This window comes from Parasteatoda tepidariorum, chromosome 11 (assembly GCF_982258835.1).
Source record: "Parasteatoda tepidariorum strain Cologne lab strain chromosome 11, Ptep-v5.0, whole genome shotgun sequence".
NCBI classification, from domain to species: domain Eukaryota; kingdom Metazoa; phylum Arthropoda; class Arachnida; order Araneae; family Theridiidae; genus Parasteatoda; species Parasteatoda tepidariorum.
In genome coordinates this window covers 74,938,406-74,961,078 of record NC_141765.1, presented here as the reverse complement: position 1 = coordinate 74,961,078, position 22,673 = coordinate 74,938,406, and the positions used below count along the sequence as shown (strand labels likewise).

The 22,673-nt window shown below is 28.4% G+C and overlaps 1 protein-coding gene across 1 annotated transcript in view; it reads left to right on the top strand.

Annotated features, from left to right (window-relative positions):
* The first annotated feature begins 4,540 nt into the window (after positions 1-4,540).
* Positions 4,541-22,673, top strand: part of LOC107436394 (glycine receptor subunit alpha-1) — a 96,147-nt gene continuing 78,014 nt past the window's right edge. The window contains exon 1 of the mRNA XM_087155451.1: positions 4,541-4,693. Coding sequence (XP_087011577.1) covers positions 4,617-4,693 — 77 coding nt within the window. The 5' untranslated portion in view covers positions 4,541-4,616. The remainder of the gene's footprint in view (positions 4,694-22,673) is intronic.

The window sequence follows — 22,673 nt, the reverse complement described above, 5'->3', positions numbered from 1 at the left end:
GTTCCCGTACCCCTGGGGGTACACGTACCACACTTTGGGAAACACTGGCCTAGGGTGTTAAAAAATACTTGTTTCCGTTGGTAATATATTAACGGTCTCTCAAACCTTTGAAAGTTTTAAACTTTATTTATAAATCTGAGAAATTGCACGGCTTTAACACCTCTAAAATTACGAATTAATCCTCTACTTCTTGTAAAATTTAAAACAAAATGTCGGAAACTGAAAATGCCTCTTCCATTATTGTAGGATATAGTGTATTTCCAAAGAAATAAATCTAGTTAAGGAATCTGGTCTCGTTTTTCCTAATGAATCTTAATGATTTTTAATGTTCTTAATGATTTCGTTTATAAATGATTTTTGTTTCGTATTCTTTAGATGAAAACTAATAAAAAGAAATCCTTTTATTATAAGCACTTTAAATTTTTTTTTAATTAGGGCCATACGAGCCCTGCATTCTCTAACATATAATCTGAAAAAACATTATAATCTACTTGATTGAAATATAATACAGACTCAGAATTTGATGAATATCAGTGTTTTGAAGAAGAATATAATACTAAAATATGAACTGGATAAGATGTGCATGCACTGGCTCTAAGGAACGTGTTTTGAAAGGCAGAAAATGTAGTTTCAAAAGTAATCTTTGCTTTAGATTTTGTTTATTAGACTCTTCTTACTTAGATTTTGCATGATAAAATTCATTCTTTACAACTTATCGTAAGTTCTTCACGATTAATCTGGACGAAATATGTTATTTTTTTATATTTTATTTAATTTTTCATTTACTGTATTAGATCAAGGCTAAAGAGTGGATAAAGAAGGCCTAGGTTGTTACTTTGAAGAGTTTCTGATTTCAGTCAGCGACGTCACGGCAGAGCAGCATCAACTTCTCACTTTAAAAATTGTTTCGCATGTTGTAACTAGAATTTTTTTTTAAAACTTATTTTAATACATTCAATGATTGCCATATTTTTTTTATTTTGAGGAGAATTTCTTCTCCTCTGATTGCAAAAATTTAAGAGTATTAGGCAAAGGTTTGCCTCGATAGCGACCGGCAAGAATTATTATAAAACACAAAGTGAGAGAACGCAATTTTCCATGTTTAATTAAAAAAATAAATATATAAAGGTGACACCAAATGAATTATAATATGTAAGAGAAGAATTTATCCTGCTGTGAATAAAAAGCATTATATTTCTTGTTTAAACGTTTAAGAACTTTTAATTTCGATATTAAAATCGATACCGACTTGTAACTTTAAGCAGAAAAGAAGAAAAAAAAATGTACAAGGTCAAAGAAAATAAAATCTTGAAGTTCAAAAGTAAAAGTTATTTATGCTTAAAAATTCTTCTAATTTTATAATATATTTTTTAGTGTCAAAATATTTATGCGTTTTAATTATAACGCCTTAATTTTAAATATTCAGGAGCAAGTGTAATATTTCCATTATCCCAAAGATTATTTTTTTAGTAATTAAGATTTTTGTTTCCTAGGGATAATATATAAAAAAAAGTTACTATTATTATTAGAAAATACATTATTACTAGAAAATACATTAAAATTAGACATCCCAATTAAAAACTATAAGGATACTTATATAGTTACATATTCTTATCGTACGCTATAAAACTGTTCTTTCTTTCTTTTAACAGTAAAAGTCAATAACTAAAATTAGAATTGTGATATTTTTCTAACTTCAAAATGTTATTTTTTAATACTGTTAGGAATGCTAAGAAAATGTATGAATACTCTATTTTTGAATAGATATAATTTGTTAGCAGTATAAAGTTTGACAGCTATTATCAGAAAAGTGTCGACCATTCAACTCATTTCTTACAAAATGTATGAACAGTAAAGTTTTCATAACCTTTACTTGTGATATTTGAAATCTGTGTGCGGCCTGACGTCATGAGTCGGAGATTCGTAACTTCAGCTCTGAGTAAGGAATGAACCAGCTCTTCTCTATTTTCTCTTTAGCCATGGTATTCGAAGGCCAACTAATGTAAGTTACTATTTTTTTCATATTTTGTTCTCTATATTTCATTATTTTTTGCTCAAAATATGTTGAAAACATGTATTAGAGCCATGGGGGTGGCTTGGGTAATAGAGAGCTCGCCTCCCAATGAAGTGAACCAGGTTCGAATCCCAGCGATGGCTGATTGATGCGAATTCCGCACCCGGCTCGCACCGACTGCAGTGCAGACGTAAAATATCCTTTGTGGTCGACGGGTCATGAGTTAGAGTCCCCTTGCCACGAGACAAACCCTGGGAGGATTTCGTTGTTTTCCTCTCCATGTAACGCAAATGCGGGTTAGTTCCCTCATTAAGTCCTCAAGGAAGGCAAATTTCTCCCAAAACGTGATGCAGAAATTTCTTTGTCTTCTGAGTTAGGTTCAAAATTATTGTACTAATATAAACTCAAAATTTGGTCAGTTGTGTAAAAAATAAATACATGTACGATTAAAAAATTAATACATGTATGAGAATTTAAAATATGAATAATTTCTTACATCCTTATTTTATTACTTTGACTTGATAAAAATATGGCCATTTTTCCTAGACTTACCCAATAATTTTAACTATTAAAAAATGAAAATGCATTTTTGCTCTTTGAAGTGAAGTAGTGATATTGGTTTTTCCTGAAGTTATAACTCATCTTAGTATGAATGACTAGAGAGCAAAAATTTCGAGTGAGTAATTATAATGTTCTTAGGTTCCTTTCAGAAAGAACGTTGTAACTCAATTACTTCAAGGGACATTCTTTTTAAGATATTTCGAATTTTTTTAAGATATGTCATAGAAAGTCATCAGATTCTTCTTCAGTTGTTAAAACCTACTGATATTCATGAATGCAGTTTGAACAATGCCCTAAGATTAAAAGTGGTTAACTGCCTAAAAGTTATTCTGATGGACGACCCATAACTTAATCATTAATAGGACTAAGATGCTGATGACCTTTAAAAAATGCAAAAAATACATCTGAAAAACATCAAATATTACTTAAAAATGAAAAAAATGAAAAGAAATGAAAAGTATGCCATTAAAAATTGTCAAAAATTGATTTATTACTAACTTTAAACTTAGCTTTTTATTAACTTAATAGGATTTTGTATTTATAAATATGATACAAGAATACGTTAATAATTAAAATAAATTTATAAATGTAAATAAATACTTAATAAAAATGTATAAGAATTTTATTTTAAAGTATTTCAGAATGTGATAAAAGAATGTCCGAAAGCAACGCCTCGAAAAACTCTCTTAAACATATAAACTTATTATTAGAGAATAAGATTCAATGCTAAATTTACAATAAATTATAAAGAGAAACCTAATTCGCAAGAAAAGCTCTTTTAAATGGAAAATTATCATTCAAAATTCATAAAAGTTATTATAAAAGGGAAAAAAAATCTAAAATACAAAAAAACCACGCCCTATAAAAGAATAAATGCATTTGTCATAGAGCCCTGATCAGAATATGTTTTAGATATGGATATTTGGTTCATTATGTTCTTAACAAAATCTTTACAAATTCAGGAAATTTAACACAACATACAGAAAGAAGTTACAATAATGCTAATATTACATTAAATTATAAAGAAAATGCCTAATTCACAACAAAAAGCTCTTTTAAGTGGAAAATTATCATTCAAAATTCATAAAAATTATCATAAAAGGGAAAAAAATCTAAAAAAAGAAAATAAATAAATAAATAAAAAAAATTAAAAAAAAAACACGTCCTGTAAAAGATTAGATGCATTTATCATCGAGCCCTGATCAGAATATGGATATTTGATTCGATAATGATCTTAACAAAATCTTCACAAGTTCAAGTATCTTAAGACAATATACAGAAAGGAAGTGTTAGTTTTATAAGAAATTACATTTTTTAGAGCAGGCTAATATAACCTGAGTTGTAATTTTAACTAACCTTTTTAAAATCATAAAATTCTAGAATATAATTTTAGATATTTCGGTACAGGGAACTTTTGAACACTTTCATTATTTTTGTCGTGAAGTATTAACTTCATAAATATTTAATCCATAGACAGATTATAAAACTATGATTATTTAATTGAGAAACAAATAGTGTTAGATTTGATGCAGAAAAGTGTCATAAAAAGTTCAGAAAATATCAATAACGGTATATTTGGGTGAGGCTATAATTTCGTGAGGCCAATATATTAGGAATAATTTATTTTTGTAATTTTCCGACTTAAATTTGTACTATAATTAAACACTCAAAAATTGTGACACTACATGTATTATTAGTTTCTACTGTCGAGACTTCGTAATTCATGATAATAGGTGTGGAAATAAATAAATTACGTTTTACACTCCAATTAAAAACCACTCAATCATTCTCAGAACAGAATTGACTTTTTCTTTGAATGTACTGAGGATCTTCATCTTGAAGAAGAAACATCTTTGGAAGGGATGACTTCACAAAATTCCCTGCCAAGATGCCTTTCTTCACGTGCGTGCAATGATCATCTTTTACAATGAGGCGCCGGCAGGAAACTTCAATTCTGATTGGTTAAGAATAAACGAAACTGCCGCCATCTACAGGTGATGCGAGAATTGTTGTGAAAATAGTCTGTCAAACAAGATCGAGGATGATTTTGAAGAGCCCATTTTTGCTCTTCATTGCTATAATATTTTTCAATTGTGCATATTCGAAGGAATGCAGGGAGTAAGTAGAACAATGCATTCTATTTAGATTATTTCGTTTGTTTATAATCAAAACAGTTCTGTTAATTCAATGAATAATTTGATGATTTGCATGAAATGTGAAATCGCAATTTGTAAAATCATTGAAGAATTTTTTTCTGCATCTTTAATTTCAATAATCAATAAACTTTTTAGCTATAAATATCCCTTAAATACTAATATTTGCTTTAAAGTGATATGTTTTGGTGTCTATTAAATCAGGTTCTTTATTTTATAGCATATTCTCCTGGTTTAATTTTGTAAGTAAAGAAAAAACTATTTTTTCCTGCAAAAACTTACGTTTCATTGCATTAATAAACATAATTTTTATTCAATATTAACGAGATCGAATATTAGTATTGTGATCTAATAAAATGAAGATGTTTAATTGCTTCAAAATATTATCTAGCTGTGGTTTAAAGAATCCTTTATATTCAATTTTTTTATACCTCATTTTTTGTATCTTATAATATTTATATTTCGTATTCGATTTATTTTAGCTGATTTACTTAGCGATGTATTATATGAATTTAAATTTTTTAATTAAATTCAAACAATACATGCTAAGTAAAATTTAAGCATTGTTGTTGCATAAAATATCTTAATTGATTCTATAAAAGACATTTTGAACATCGTTTACTACAATTTAAACATATCATTTCTGTTTCAGCAAACGATAATATATATAATTTTAATACATAGGTTAATTTTGAAACTATTTTCCTCTAAAATTTGTCCTGAAAAATCGATTTAACGTATTTTGCATAAAAAAAAAATCTAGATCGTATTCATTTTTATTGAAGTGAGAATATTTATTAAACATGCAGCACATTTTTTTAGATTATAAACTCAGTAGCTTTCCTACTATATTCAATTAATTTTAAATATCTCGAGAAATTTATGAAGTTTCTTCAGGAAAAAAACTATTGGATTTCTTTTGTGTAGTATTCAATACCCATTTAAGATTATCTGTTATAAAAATTAATGAAAATAATTATATAAAATTTCACTAAAGTGTCAGTTTTATGCAAAATATCCTGTTATAAAATTAGCTGTTAAGAAAACCTAGAGTTAAATAAGTATGAGGGCCAGAGATTTGTAACCTATTCCTTTTTTGTTTATTTCTTCTCCTCGCCTTTGCGTCAGTCATAGTTTATAACCCGTGGTAAACATATTTCGATGTTTTCTTTCCCGATAGATTCCTAAATGTGCAACCTTTTGCATAATTTTCCTGATCCATACACACTTAAAGATAATGGTCTAAGTAAGTGCCGGGAAAGCATGAGGGATAACTAGAGATTATGTACCATTTGATTTTGTTACCTAGGGTAGAGGTTCCCAATTTTAATTCACCTAACGAAACACTAAGCGATCGAGCTTCTTTTGGCGGAATCGCGATTTAAAAAAAATGCTTATTAGCAGGTTTGAATATGCTAAAAAAGATGAAAAGAAAAATTCGAATTATTTTGAAAACATTTAATAGAGTCATAGGAGCTCAGAGAGCGTTCGTCTCCCAATGAGGTAAACCGGGTTCGAATCCCGGCAAAGGCTGGTTGATTCAAATTCAGCACCCAGCTCGTATCGATCACAGTGCTGGCGTAAAACATCCTCAGTTGTACACGGATCATGGGTTAAAGTCCCCTTGCCGTCAGGATAACTGTAGGAGATTTTCGTAGTTTTCCTCACCATGTAACGCAAACGCGGGTTAGTTCCACCAAGAAGTCCGCCACGAAGGCACATTTCTCCCAATGATTGATCCAAGAGTTCCCTTGTCTTCTGTCTTGAACATTGATAGTCGTAAGCTGAAAATTCAGTCTGCTGTTCAACGACGGTTATAAAAATAAATTATTGTGAGTAGCACTTTATTTACGTCACGCTAAAGCTTCCTAATGGGCTACAGTCTTTAAAGCATCCCTCAAGATGATCCAAAAACATGTCATCACAATTTTCATCATCTGCGTAGAAGATGGCTCCCCAACTTTGGGTAGTCGAGTACTTTATGGTAGAATAGTTTAATGCGCATCCTCTGTCACTTCGCAGGGTGATTAAAGTGGTCACCTACCCCGCTCATTGATCGCAGCCAGTGTTGCTTGACTTCGGTGATCTACTTTTTTTTAAACGGCAGGCACTGAACATATCGTTCTTCGCTATGAAAGTTGCTGGAAGTGTTGCTCATTTTGCGTTGCCTAGTGAGCAGCTTGTGACCAAAGTCACGGAGATGAGTAATTATTACCCACGCTACACTGCCACACATACCAGTTCGGCCACATTCACACATCAAACACTACAGAGGACAACACTCAGAGAGAAACAGACATGCCTTGAGCTGGATTCGAACAAGCAACCCTTAGCTTCGAAGTCAGGCACGCTAACCGCTCGGGTATTTGGCCGAATCTTCGGTGATATACTGGGAACACTTAATGTGAAGAATAAAAATTATTCAATGTTTCATTAATAACGGGAAATTAGGTTTTATAATCGTAATGAAATTCATAGGTCTGCGGCGGCTTTTTATCGAGTCATTTTTGGCGTATTTATCAAACGCAGCGTAGTTGACGTTTTAGTCAAACTGGATTATCGTTTTGAAAAAAAAAATTTTTTTTAAAACTGTTGATTGGTTATCAGTGAAAAATAATTCTTTATTCTTGAACTTGGTTATTTCATTCTGAATTGTAAAGTTTGATGCGAAAGAATTATGCTAAATGCATGAAAAGGAAGAGATATACATATGGAAAAAAAAAACTAAATCTTACTCCTTCTTTTTTCATATTGAATAATTTAATAAAAGTAACCTAAACATTAAATAAATAATAGATTATTGGTTGGGTGCAAACCTATTACAGGTTTAAAAAAAGCATTGCTGGTTTAAAAAAAAAGTCCGAACTTACTGAATCACTGTGACTTCTTACGGAAACCTAGAGTTCTGCGGAACATCTACTGGGAATCGCTAACCTAGAGTATGTAATATCGAATGATTTTATATTGCAATTTGCGTAGTTTATTCGCAATTAAACTCTAATTTTAAACGAAATACTATCATTTTGATACAAGTTTTACATGATCCTTAATGCTTAAGTTATTACTTGAAAATGTTAATATTCAGAAGTGAGAGAAATAATGAAACTTTTTTTTTCTGAAATGGTACCTCTCTGGAATGTTTTTTTTTCTTTCGAGAAAAATAATTTCAGTAACTTAAGTATTGAGAAATTTTAACGTAACTTTTCTAATCCAATTTCTTATTCAAGATTTTATTTTACTGTTCAAGTTTTTACTGTTTCAAGTTTTATTTTATTATTATTAAAAGGAATTTCTGGGCTTATTAGTCGGAAAAAAATGGTTTCTTTAGATAATGAAGATTTTCGTACATTTCTAAAATTTTTTTAATGTATCATTAATGATTAAAAAGAATATTCACAAAGAAAAATTTGATGCGTTGATTTTAAATTTTTTTGTACAATTAGCAATGCTTTTGGATTTCAATGTTTTTTTAAATGACCAATTTAATTTTTAGAGAATACGAGCCTGTTTCCAACTAACTGCTTTTTAAGTTTGTAAGGCAAGCACAGGAAGGAATCGATTTATATTCAATGCTTCTTTTTACTTAAAATGTTACTAGTTTTTTTTCCACAATGTTTTTTTAAAAATATTTTTGAAGTAACCTTTCGTATAAATGCAATATGTGGTCATAAAAGACAGTAAAATCATTCAAGTATATATATTTTAATGAAATGAAAGAGATGGTACTCGTATTATTTAATTTAATTTAATGTGGAGGAAAGTATTCCCCAGATGAATCTAGAAGATGTTTCGTTAATTACACTGTCTCAAATACGGTACTTTTTCACACATTCTTTATTAATAAAAATTAACTTGAACAATTTAGAAAGTTAGAAACACAAATCAAGCAAAAAAAGAAGAATTTATAAAGATATGTATGGTAGCAAAAACAGCACTTCATCAGGGGACACACTGTCTGCTACTAAATTAATTATAACACACCAACATTTAGCATTTGAATCAACATTTCAATTTGAACACTTGAATAGTTAGTTATAATTTTTTATTTTTTAATTTAATTGTGGATGAAAAAATTTTGAATTATTAGGCATATATTTTTTATACCCTATTAACATTAATTATTTTTTATACCTACATATTTCTCTTTTGAGAAATCTGAAATTTCAAGTGTTTTTATTTAGTAGAAGCCGAGAAAAATTAATGTTATTTTTAAAAAAATAATTTAGTGACAATGAAGAAATATGTAAATGAGTTGATTAATAATTAACTTACAAGGAATTTGGCTTACGCCTGCGTAGCAAAAAATTTCATGTTAGTTTTTCGCTAATAGCCAATTGCTAATCTTTTTTTTAAAAAACTATAAATACATTGTTTCTTTTTAAGTCGTCTGAAAATTTATTAGTAATTTAGTAAAAAGATTTGAGTAAAACATTATATTCAACGAATGTCGTATTTTATAAAAGCATGTTTCTGATAAAATATAATTTACATCAGCCTTTTTTCTTTAAATTAATTTTTTAGTTCAATAATATTTCAATAATTGTACAATTTCAATAATATACATACATATGCCTAGATTTGGAATAATATATTTCTAAATTTTTTCAATATATATTTTATAATTATCTAGCAATTACAGCTTAAATTAATGTATACGTTTTATAAAAGGTATCGTTATATTTTCTTGGATAAAATTGTAATATGAACGATGATCATCTGAAATCGTATTTTGACATTTCATGACACTAGAAAGAGAATAAATGATGAATACGTAGCCGACATTTTTAAACATCTTAAAATTTCGCCACAACTAATATATTGTCTTAAACGCCTGAAACTTAAAATAAATTTTTTAATTACCTGGCCATGCGTGTTTCATAGTTCAATTTTAACATCTATTTAATTACATTTTTCAAAATAAAAGTTTTTATACTACCACGTAAATAATTTTCAATAATATACTAATAATGTTTTTTTAGTTCTTTAATTCAGGTTTTCCTTTAAAGTGAACGTTCGTTTTAAAATTATTGACAAGTTCTTAATAAAAGAAAACTTAGAATTATTGGCAGCTAGCTGAGAATTAAGTCTTGTTAGGAAATTAAGAGCATTCTGCTGCTTTAAATTTAACTCGATGCAAAACAGCTGATTATTTACGAAGCATATTATTTTTTCGAAAACTGAAGATACATTATTGATCGTCTTTTTTTATTGTTTTTTATTTATTGAGCAATAGAAAGTAAATGTGCAACGCATAAAATTACAGCAGGTTGCTTTTCTTTTTAAATGGACAAAATAATTTGGAACTACAATTTTATCTTGACGATCAAACTTATTCTCACCCTCTAACTTGCCCTTTTAAAAAGATAATATTGAAAAAAAGTTACTTCAAAAAGTTGTTAATATTATTTCTAAACATTAGCATAATTCACAAAATATTGTTATATCAGAAAAATGCTCGATATACTTTTCTGAAAATAGAAAATTGTAAAGAGATTCAAAAACAGTGCTATTATTAGAATAATCTAAAAAAACTGCTCTTTTTCTAACTTTAGATTTTTATCATTATTAAAATAAAATATACTAAGACATTTACTATTACAAATTACAAATAATTTTAAAGCTGTAATTGGTATGTTCATCAAATAATTTTACAATTTATCTATAGCCAAAGAAAGCTACATAACTCACATATTTGCTACATTCTAGAACATACATATTTCAATGTTTATAAAATGCCTCGTAACTTTCCTTAATTTCTTTAATTATAGAAAAAAGTAATATCGTGAATTATATAAAACCTTGTGAATGTGCATTATTATCTTTTCCAAATACTCTACATTTTTTACGGGATCTTTTTCGTGAAATCAGTATATAATTAAAATAATTAATGCAAATTTAGGTTTCGTTTATGGTCTTGATATTTTAAAAAGTTAAAAACTTAAAAAATACAAATACCATATAAAAAGTTCATATATTCAAATACTGCAAACTTGAAAAGTCACAAAGAATTTACATACTGATTAAAATTTTATTTTCCAAGGAGATGAAAACTAACGTTTGCTTTTTGGGCAGAAATAAACTTGAAAAATGTCTGTTGCCTAGTTATTTCGAGACATTTTTTTTATTAACAATTAAAAAGAAAGAATTCCCCAACCAAGATATGGTTTCAGTTTCTATTTCATTCTTCTTATTGTTTCAGCTGGGTTACTTAGCAACGGAGAAACACTAAGTATTTCTCTCTTGACGATCATGCAGTTAGTTTATGGCTATCCTAAACTACTCCACCTGCTATGGCGATAGCATTTGACCTTTTTTTAGGGATTACACGAAATATATATAGCTTCCAAGGACCCCAATTCCTGATCCAATTTTTTCGAAATTTGTTCTGCTGTCCCCGTATTTTAAGGGCCCTGGAATCAAAATAGGTAAAGAAAAATCATATGTTTATTCAAATAAAGTACAGTTTTGTGTCTGATTTCATAACTTAACTAACAGCTAGAACTAAATAGCATATAAGTCACCCCCTAGAACCATTAAGTTTGACACGTAATTCATAAAAATCCAATCAATTGAACTAAAATCATTGTGGGTATTTATTTTGCTCACTTCTTCTGATCACACATAAACAAGTAGCTTTGCTTTGCTGTCGCTATCTGTAGATTGGAGTGCGTGCCTTTCCAACAATGTCTATTTCCTTTATTTCCCACAGAAGTCTCTCTTAGAATGCCTTTAATGGAGATCAATAATTTAGCTTTTTAGCCTTAGCAATACAGTTAGCGACCAAATGATACTCGTTTAATGATGTGGTGGACCTTTTACGTCCTTTCTTTCTTTCAAAAGTTATTCTTTTTATCGATGGTGTTTGGAGTTAAAGGTGCAGTTTTGAAGGTTTCATTGTCTGATTTGAGAGCTGGTTGTCGCAAACAATGCAGAATGATTTTGGTGATCACCTGTCCTAATGAATCTGTTTTTCAAGTTGGTCTCATGGTATTGCCTATTAAAAGTTACAGATATCTTTAATGTTGAGCGAAGGCTCTTCTTCTGTCTTTTCACTTGGCATTATTTCCCCAAGGAAAATTTCTAACATTTAAAAGTTAAATTTAACCAATACACTGTAAAACATTCGAAAGTGCCGGTGAACACAGAAATGAGCTATTAACATCTTCTTATTAAGAAAGCTACTACCTTCACTTTATAAAGCTTGCAGCCCCTCAGCCAGAAAACTTATACGCGACGACTCAGCTTCAGATGTCACCTGAAACCGCCCTGATGTCACGATATTTTGCGCATGCGTGATATTGGTACAGCTTCAAGTAACATATCACTGTATTTTTTCAATCATTAAAAAATTAGAATTAAAAATAACAAACTCTTTTAATAAAAAAACCCCCTTGAAATTTTGCACCATCTTAACTTTCAGCATTAGAGGTTTCCAGTCCCTGTCACTCGCCAATCCACGAAACTGCTGACGTCATTCAAATCCCAGCTTGCTTCACTCAGCCTTTTCTCCGAAATCTTATTTAGTATTCCAGTTTTTATACCTTTTATAGTTTATCTTAATTATATTAAGGGTTACTCATTTGCAGATATAATAGTACGTAGCTGCATCATAATTTTCTTTCAAATAGTTGCCTCAATTACGGGCATCTTTAATTTTGATGTAAAATAACTCAATGAGTAATAACTGCATCAATAACGATTTGATAACTGAATGTTTTCTTTAAAATTTCTTTAGACTCGTGGGGACTCAGGGATAATACATTTTCTTCCAATGGTGTGACTTAGGTTCGATCCCAGCGGTGGCTGATTGATGCGAATTTTGCTCTCGATCGCAGTGCTGACGCCCCGATCACAGTGCTGACGTAAAATATCCTGACGCAACGATGATGAGTGGTAGACGAATAATGGGGTAGAATCCCCTTGTTGTCAAACTAACTGTGGGAGGCTAACGATCACCCGTAATATTGATTCACGGCATCATAACAGCCCAGCAATACGTTTGCGACATCCTTCAGCTATTTGTGAAGCCATTTTTCATCAAAACAATGCTGAGTCACACACAGCAAGGGTGTCACAAGACTGCCTCCGCCACATTTTCCTGTCCTACTTGATTCCCAGTTTTGTCACCGAACGAGCTTATCTATGACGGCAAGTTGAACAACTTCCACGTTCAGTCGATTTAGCAGAGTTTTTACAACTGTGAAACGAGGTTATAAAGGGTTTACCTGCGTCCATGACCAACTGTCTTTCATTCGCGCTAGAGGTGGCTCAAGAGGGTAATAAAACTTGTATTTTTTATTGCAATAAATGCTCCTTTATTTGCGTTAGAGGTGGCTCAAGAGGGTAATAAAACTTGTATTTTTTATTGCAATAAATGCTCCTTTATTTGCGTTAGAGGTGGCTCAAGAGGGTAATAAAACTTGTACTTTTTATTGCAATAAATGCATTATTTGTGTTAAAGGTGGCTCAAGAGGGTAATAAAACTTGTATTTTTTATTGCAATAAATGCTCCTTTATTTGCGTTAGAGGTGGTTCAAGAGGGTAATAAAACTTGTATTTTTCTTTGCAATAAATGATAACTTTAATTCGATTTTTTTAATCGTATCTAAAAATACGTTTTATTCTGACAACTTTTTCCAGAAGTGTTAATTTTATGGCAATAACGCACTTGCGTAAATCCTTTTATTTAAAGTTATTAAGATTGAAAAATAATATAAAGAGATGGTATTATATTTAAAATCAAAAATAATCTTTAGCAAAAAAATAATATAGCAAATTAATTTATCAAAATAATATTACAACTAACAACAAACAAAAGAAAATCATTCATATGTGTTTAATTATTTCAAATAAAAAAAATGCTGAAAATACAAAGTTAAAGAATGTTATTTACATTCACAATGATTTCACGTTGCCTACTTTGGAGTTTGAATTTAAAAAAAACAAAAAACAAACAAACATTGAAACAGAAAAAAAAAAACACTGAACATTTGACAAACATAAAACAGTCTACTAAGAAAAGATTTTATCTTAGTGGCGGCTTTTGAAAAATCTAATCTTAGTGTGAATTTGCTGCAACACACGGTTTTAATATACTTTGAAAATGTTTACTTCTTATTTTAAAACACAAAGTGCTTAATTGACCTTTAAGAAATGTTAAACCTGTTTTTAAAAATAAAAGTGCTTGAAAAATAAAGAGCGTAAGCAAATGCCAATTTTTTTTAACTCTCTCTGTCAATAAAAATTGATGAGCATTGTTTAAACCTTTTCAAATGCATTTGACTTAATTTAATATATATATATATATATATATATATATATATATTACACAGTTTTAGTATATTTTGGGGTGTTTACTGGGCATCAAATTTTTCTTGTCAATAGCAAAATAAAAACAAAATGAATTGGAGGTATAGGATTTTAATAAAATTGTAACCGCCTTTTTTTCATATACAACTTTGAGTTCATTGATGTATATATAGGTGATTCTCACGAAATATGAAAATTTACAGTCACTTGCTCCAAGATCTAGGACTATACAAAAGAACCTCTTTTTTCAAATTTTATTTAATAAATAGCATTGCTGTTAGTATATTAAAATGACCTTGTACTAGCATTGGCTGTTTTGTATATTTAAAAAATCCAATTGAATTTCAAAATGTCATTTTCCTGGTATATCACATACAATATTTTCAATAATACCTAGCTTCAAAACATCGCATAAATTTTTCAATATCTAATTTTTTTTTTATCTCAACCATTGTAAGCATTTCTAGAATATATGCGGATGATATTATTTTTCTGTCAATAATTTGTTTATCACAAGAAAATCTGTCATTTTCGTGGCTACTTTTATTTAGTGATTTATAACTAAAATAGGTAGCACCAGCAATCAATATCTTATGTTAATAGATTGATTAGAATACCATCCTATCTGAACATGTCTTATTGCGTGAATAAAGTAACAACTTTCTGGTTCAAAACCTATTTCAAAAAATTTTACAAGGTGATTAGGTTTTTATGTTCTCATTTTCCTGTCCTCTTGAAATCATTACTAACATGAACTATTTACATTTACCTTAGTTATTTCAAGAAATCCTGTTGTTTTCTGCGGAATGTGAGCATCTTAGGCAGAAATGTTAAATTAAAGTTAAATGCTATATAATGGCAAATTGTCATTATCCTGGCTGTCATTTTCCTTACTTATGAATGCCAGGGCATTGAAACAGTTACCAGAAATTTTTTTAAGCAGTTGAATGTAAAGAGAGAAAGCAAATATTAACCGAATACAATGTTTACGTAAGATTGTAATATGCTTGAATGTAATCAAGGTTATTTTTTTCATTTAATGATCGATTATTATACACAACTTTATTCCATACATATCAGTAACAAAAGCATTTTTGATTCTTTCTACAGAGGACAAAAGAATTAATTTAAGCAATTCATGGTCAATGTAACGCAAAGGCTTAAGTTGAGTTACTTACTATTAGCTTAAAATGACTGTTTTTTTTAACTTCTAAGCTAATATGTCATTTCCCTGACATTCAAAATTTGATGAATTTCTATTTTTTTTTCTTGAGCAAATGTCAATAAACTACACTGCTGTCTGTAAGATATTAATTTTCTTGAACTACAAAGTTCTCCTGGGCTACACGTGTGGCAAAAGCACCATCTTGTTGGAAACAAATATATTCCACCACATATAAACTCCGGTCACTTGGAAGTAAAATTTTCTCCAAAACCTTAATTTTTTAATATCGGGCATTGAATTTTTCTCCAATTTTAATGAAAACTTGCGGAAATTTGTCTGTTTTCGAAATAGCCTCCCAAAGCATCACAGATGAAACATTTTAATAACGTAGAACATAATCCTGGCTTTCCCCCTTAGAAGCATAGGGGGCTCTTCCCCCTTCCTTTTCATCATTGCAGACTCCGTGAATTTGACTCTTTCTATGAGCTTTGCACCCAACGTCCTTTCTCAGAATATCTAACATTGAATCTCATGACATTTTGAGCTCTTGTGCAAGTTTCAGGGCAGATATCCTTCGTCACATCTTTTCCCTGACCTTTTCACAGTCTTTTGTCATCAACATAGAATCTGTCGTCAACATGTCAATCACATAAAAAAACAATCAAGTGATCAAAAGCATTTAGTTTTAAAATTATTTAATATTTAAATATTCTTCAGTGATAATAATCTTAATACTATCTGTTTTATAAAAATGTTTGAAAAACAGAAATTCAACAGTAAATATTGAAGAAAGTAAAGGAGAAGAGTTCATCTACTCCAAAAGAAATATTGTTCGAAGGCAAAATGCCAGGTAGCATCAACCCTTCATACTCTATTCATCCTTTTAATTTTTGTTTAAAACTGTGTCTATTTTCTTTAGACGCTCTAACGATTCATAAAAAAGAGGGTTCTGTCACTTAAATATATTTGCTTGATTTATTTACTGTAAATTGAAGCTGCATTCAAAGCATGCATTCACGAGTCTTTGGAGATTTTTTTTTAAAAATTTTTTTTTATTTTTTTGAAATTTGCGTCATTTTAAGTAGGAGGAAAGTTATTAATTATTTTTTTTACATATCTTAAGAAAATGAACAGCTTCATAGGTTGACAGTAAAGTTACTGACAATACAAAAGAATGATTGTATGTTTAGAATGTATATTAGTAATGCAATTTAAAGATTAAATGAATTTTTTTTCGAATGAAAATTTTGATAAATATTTTTGGAATTTTCAAAATTTAATTATATTAAAATAATATTTATGTATTTTAACAATTCAATCAGTATTAGAGAAACAAAAATAAAGAAATGTATGTTTTGCTGGTTTTGTTTGGGTTAAAGATAATGAATTTCTTTTTAAACTTCCATTTCTTTATTTATTTTTCACTTCGTTCTGACATTTCACGTTCTCTTTCATGCTTAATATAATAATTCGTATATATTTTTTCTCATACTAAGTCATAAATCATGCCAAATTAAAAAAATATTTAAAAAAAAGTCAGTAAAAATAGTTTTCATATAAGCAAGAACGCTGACAACATCACAAAAAGATAAATTTAAAAAACTAATTTTTAATAAAATGTTCAACCAATAACATTACAATAGAAGTTTTTTTATTATAATTTATTACTATTTATTAAGTATTTGATAAAATTTTCTTAAAATATTTTATGCAACAGAATAATTTTTTAATAGTAACTACCAATGTTAGAACATTGTTCTGTATAAAATTGTTTTAAAGAAACGTCTACAAAATTTAGCTAGTTTATAACTTTATGAAATTCAGATAATTTACTTTATTAACTTTTCAAGCCCATCTCAGTTTAAATAAATCTTATTTAAAGCTCAATAAACTTAAGCCAACACTTGCTTATAGGATTTTAAGGAGAATCGTATCTAATTAAAGTGTTTTATCGCATAATTTTATGATCCAATTGCAACATCTGTCATTTTTTTTCGCAATTAAAGTTTTTTAAAAGGAAGATGAAATACTAGTTACTAGTTTTTAACTCTTAAAGAAAGTTTTATTTCACATAATAATGATTTCTTTAAATAAAATTATTTCTGTCAAAAAATATTTAAAAAAAATTATTTTCTATTACAAAAATTGTTCATTAAAATATGTTTTTAAATTGAAAATGATATTTATAATTATATATCATAAATATTATTATTATATAAATATTATTATATATTATAAGTATTATTATTTTATAAATATTATTATATATTATAAATATTAATATATAAATATTATTATATATTATAAATATTATTATTATATAAATATTAGTATATATTATAAATATTAGTATATATTATAAATATTATTAGTATATAAATATTGATATTATATTATTATTATAAATATAAGATTATTAATATTTGTTTTGCAGGATCAGTTGGAGGCAAACTGGTTCGAATAATAATAAAATGGTTGAACAGATAATGTTTAAAATTTTTAAATTATTGGCTTTATAACCAAAAATCATGTTAACCCAAAATAACTAAACTACACTAAAAGACTTTTGACCAGTCCTGCATTTAAGCATTTTCTACGATAGCGATTTCAAAAATTAGCGTTTCTCAATGTTAATTTGTTTTGATATAAATAAGTCTGATTTTAAGTCTATATATAATTAGTTACAGATGAGACTACCTTTAGTTTCAGCTCGTATGCCTCTACGTAAAAATATCATTGCTTTTACTGGGTTGGAATTCTTGATTTGGGCAGTTTTCATAAATATCTAAGGTATTTTATTTCATGACCAAAATATCCTAGAATTAGTAAAAATTACAATTTTTAAGCAGTAATAACTAAAAATTTATAATGACTTGAATATTTTAGAACAAAAATTTTGCATTTATGAGTTCTTCTAAGCTAAGTAAAAAGAGTTATTATTTAAAGTTCGAATTTAAGGGTTTACACGGGTCTTGGATTAAAGAGATTCTTCGTTCATAATTTATGTAATTTAGTTAAAGAATGTAAAGTTTAGTCTTCTAAAATTAAGGAACATAAAAATTTATACTTGAATATTTAAAAATGTTAAGTGTATAGTTATAGTTGAAGATCAGATAAACCAACTTTCATACTTTTTTACTAAATAATGCTTCTGAGCAGCAGCTTAGCTTTGATTGATTTTCCAAAATTCGTATTTCGATTTTTGAAAAAAAGATATTTTGTCAACAACAAACATGACACCGTTTTTATCTTGCTATCTTTTTTTCATTGTGGTTTCACACTCATTTTTTTTATAAAAAAATTTTTTTTTTCATGTAAAAGTCCCACTAAAAATTAGTTAGTTTCATGAGCAGTTTTTATAATCTTGCCGTTTGGTAATTTTTTTCTGTTTGATTTAGGAAGAAAAGAAACTGAATTGATTTAATTTTTTTCTTAAAAAAATGGAATATAAAGAATTTGCTTGTTTAAAAAAAGCTTTCAATTTTTTCAAAAAATGAAAAACATTCAGTTTTTTAAGTGTTTATTTTATTTTAGGCCCCCCCCCCAAAAAAAAACTTTGGAGAATCGACTTAGTTAAATGACTTGTAAAAAACTTTCGAGCTAATTTTTTGGTATTATATATTTTGATTAAAGTTAGATAAGATTCAATCAAAATAAGCTGATTTCGAAGAAAGTGAATGTTTTCCGAAATAAACAGTAAGCCATTCATCCAATGACATTTTGAGGGAATAGAAGTGACATCTTCCAATTCTATTTATAAGTTAATTATGATATAAAGCTCAATTTATATCTAATTCAGAATGATTATTCTATTACTAAATGAAGATATTTTGAAACTATTTTGTGAGCTAGAGATTTTTCTCATCAAAACTTTAGTCAACGACTAAAACATATGTCGTTCTTTTCTATTAAAACGAACTATTTACACTAAAATGAAATTTTCAAATTTATTTTTTTCTTTAGGAAACTATTATGTAGCAAACTATTATTGAAATTTTCTCCAAATTAGATTTATTGCATTCGAAGCGTTGGTCTAGGTAGATTTAATGCATAAGATTTTTTTTCTATCCTGGTATGGGCTGAAAAGAAATAAAGGTGGTAGTATTTTATTTATGTTTTCGTGAGCGTTAAAATATGCTCTTACTATTTGTTTATTTTTTCTTGGGAGAGAAAACAGTCATGGATAACAACCTACAGTCATTTGCCCAATTATTATATGCACTATAAGATTTTACGTAAAATCTTAATTATCAGGTGATACTATACAGCTTTATCGTTTTTACGCGGTTGAAACCAGTTTGCACTTGTTTACGTTCGTGTATCAGTTGGTTAACACTGTAATGCAATACGTTAAAAATAAATATAAATCGGAAGTATATAAAAAATCTCCCCATTACATATATGTTTAAATATAAAAGTATCGCATATAAACTCGTGCAAAGCATGCAAATATTAAAAAACTACAGAGCGTCTAATAAGTTGGTCTAATTATTATAATATACTAAAATAACACCCGATATCATAAATATTTTATATGTATATAATATATCGTCTAATTTATAAAATCATCGAATTTATATCATTTATCGCGTAATTTAACCAATTGATACACGAACGTAAGCAAGTGCAAACCGGTTTCAGTCGCGTAAAAATAGTCGAGCTGTATAGCAACACCTGATAATTAAGATTTTACAAAGAATCTCACCGGGCGTCTAATATTTTGGCCAGGTACTGTATAATGAAGTGACGCGGAGATCGAAATGAGTGGTTTAATATTTTAAACCTTTCTTATTAATCATTAAGGGGCAGTGTTTGGGGTGTCATGCGATAGAACTTCATGTTAATCCATTATTATAAATTTGCGGAACCGTCATAACCTTGTTAAAACAACTATTGACTTTTAAAGTTTTTTTTTTAAAAAAAAGACTAATTTAATTAAATGTACCAAGTAATTCATGCAAATCAACGAGATCACGAATTTATTTGTATTTATTAGTTTATTATTTAAAAAAAAGGAACTCATAAAATAAGTTTGAAAACAGAATTACACGCTATGTTCATTTCCTTAGGTTTAATATATGTTCTAAGAAATGCTTCTCTTAAGCGTCTTTACATCTGATCACTATTATTTACAATTCATGTTCATATATTGTGTTCCAAATTTTATTGTCCTGGCCTATAGGGCACCTATAACTTTTTATTACGGAGCATTCTTTTGTCACTAAAGAGCACATCTTTAGATGTGTACATTTACATTCGCGCAACCCAGGGTCGGGGTTGTTTCATTTGAAGGTAGGATTTTAATTCATTTTCTTGAACTGATAAAACACAGCATTTGAGAGAATTCCCGGGCTACCCCCCATTGGGGTGGGGCTAAATTATATTCCCTTAAGCAGATTCTTCCTACATTTATTACATATCACAACATATGAAGTTCTATGGGAAGAAAAAAAAAGAAGAAACAAAAGAAATTCCATAAAAAGAAAGAATACCCTATCCCCCCCAATTTTTTTTTTTTTTTATATATATCAAAACATGGCGATATATAAGAATCAAATGAAAAGTACTAAATAATTTAAGCGATATATAAACGATTAAAATTTCTCCTGAATAAAGTTTTAATTCGTATCTACTATATATTGTGAGAGCATAAAAAGATGCATTTTTAAATCATTTCTCTGGAAACGATTCCGTACAAAATTTTGATTTCGTAATTTAAACGTAAGTTCCTTAAAACAATTTTAATTATTCAAAAATTTATAACTTTTGATTATTATTAAATTAAGTAATTAAATAATGTGTAAAATATTTTTTGTGAGAGGTTTAGATACAAAAAACGTGAAAAGTAAAAACAAATCATAATTTATTAAGGAACATATTTTTGCAGATTTCATTTTGTATTATTTCCCCATAATTTCAGGGTCTGAATCAATCGAAGAAAAGGTATGTTTATTTAATAAAAAATAAATTTTTGTATTTTATTTCGTAATTTTATTCATACCTTAATTGATTAAAATATCTATTATGATTTCCCCGCAATACATGAAAAACTGTTAATTAGATCATAATTTATTCAGGAGGAATTTATCTGTACTACAAAACATTAAAATTATCCTCAAAAGGTTCCCATCTTAGACGGAACACAATAATATTAAAAAAATTATTGCTTTTTTCCACCCTTTTATGATTATTGTATCAAAATATTAAATTGATTTTCGTAAAAATATGAACGCTTGATATATCGACAGAGGCTACGCTAAGACATGCCTACATTTGTGCGCTCAGTTGATTAATGGATTTGCCCACTCCTATCGAAACAGTTTAATAAATTGCAAGTATTTTAATTATTTCATTGGAATGATTTGTAAAGTTATGTAAGAATTAATTGGAAGAATCATAAGAATCATTGGAGGTTATGTAAGAATTAATTGGAAGAATCATAAGAATCATTGGAAGTTGTGTAAGAATTAATTGGAAGAATCATTGGAAGTTATGTAAGAATTAATGATACTTTACATACAAATGCTAGTGGAAATAGCAAATTATTTAGTAGTAATAATTTTTAATTACGATTGCTACGAGTTCGAAATAAATGTAGGCCCAACAGCCAAGGAACATGAAGATGACCGCAGATCCTGAGACGACTAATGAAGATAGATTGACTAAAAAAGGGCTAGACTAGTACTTGAGACTGCTAAAAAGGCATCTTATGAACCTGGTAATGATGCATTATAGATAATTGTTATATATTTATATGGAGTATTCATCACAAAACTTTTAAACTCAATTTATTCGGAGTTATGTTTCTCTAACTAGTACAATTTTCCACCAATTTATTTTAAATAATGTTCATTAGAAATATAGTTTTAATTGCCCTTTTATTTGAGTTGACTGCATTTGAGTAAATCACGAAACTTATTTTAGGTCATCTTTTTTTGTGAATTAGGAAAAAAAATTATTTTTTAAAAATTCTACGAGCAACAAAATTACATTCATATAGTTTTAAAAAATCCAAACGGAATCAAATTTGGATTATATTTTTTTTCAAGTTATGAGCACAGCAAGTTATTGATGATTTATTAAACCAAGTTGTATTATATGAGTGCTACTTTTTTAAATTTTTTAACGGGATTAAATGTACAATTATCTATCAAGTTAATCACAAAAATCCTTCTTTTTTATAGGGTGTTGTTCCCCTTAAAAGCTTTAGGGATCCGCTCAAATTAATGCGTTTAATCTTTATTCCGTTGTTTTCTAGGTTATGCCTGAAATGACGAGGCTTAGTAACTGCAAATCTATTATAGACCGACTGTAAAATAAAATAACCTAACTATATTTTTACGGAATTATTTTCACGTGAAACTTGGTGAGATAATTCTCGTTCTTCCTAAAACAGAACATTTTGTTTTGGATTATCGTTTAATAAATCGTAAAATAATTGGATTATAATATTAAATTATTAGGCAATAAA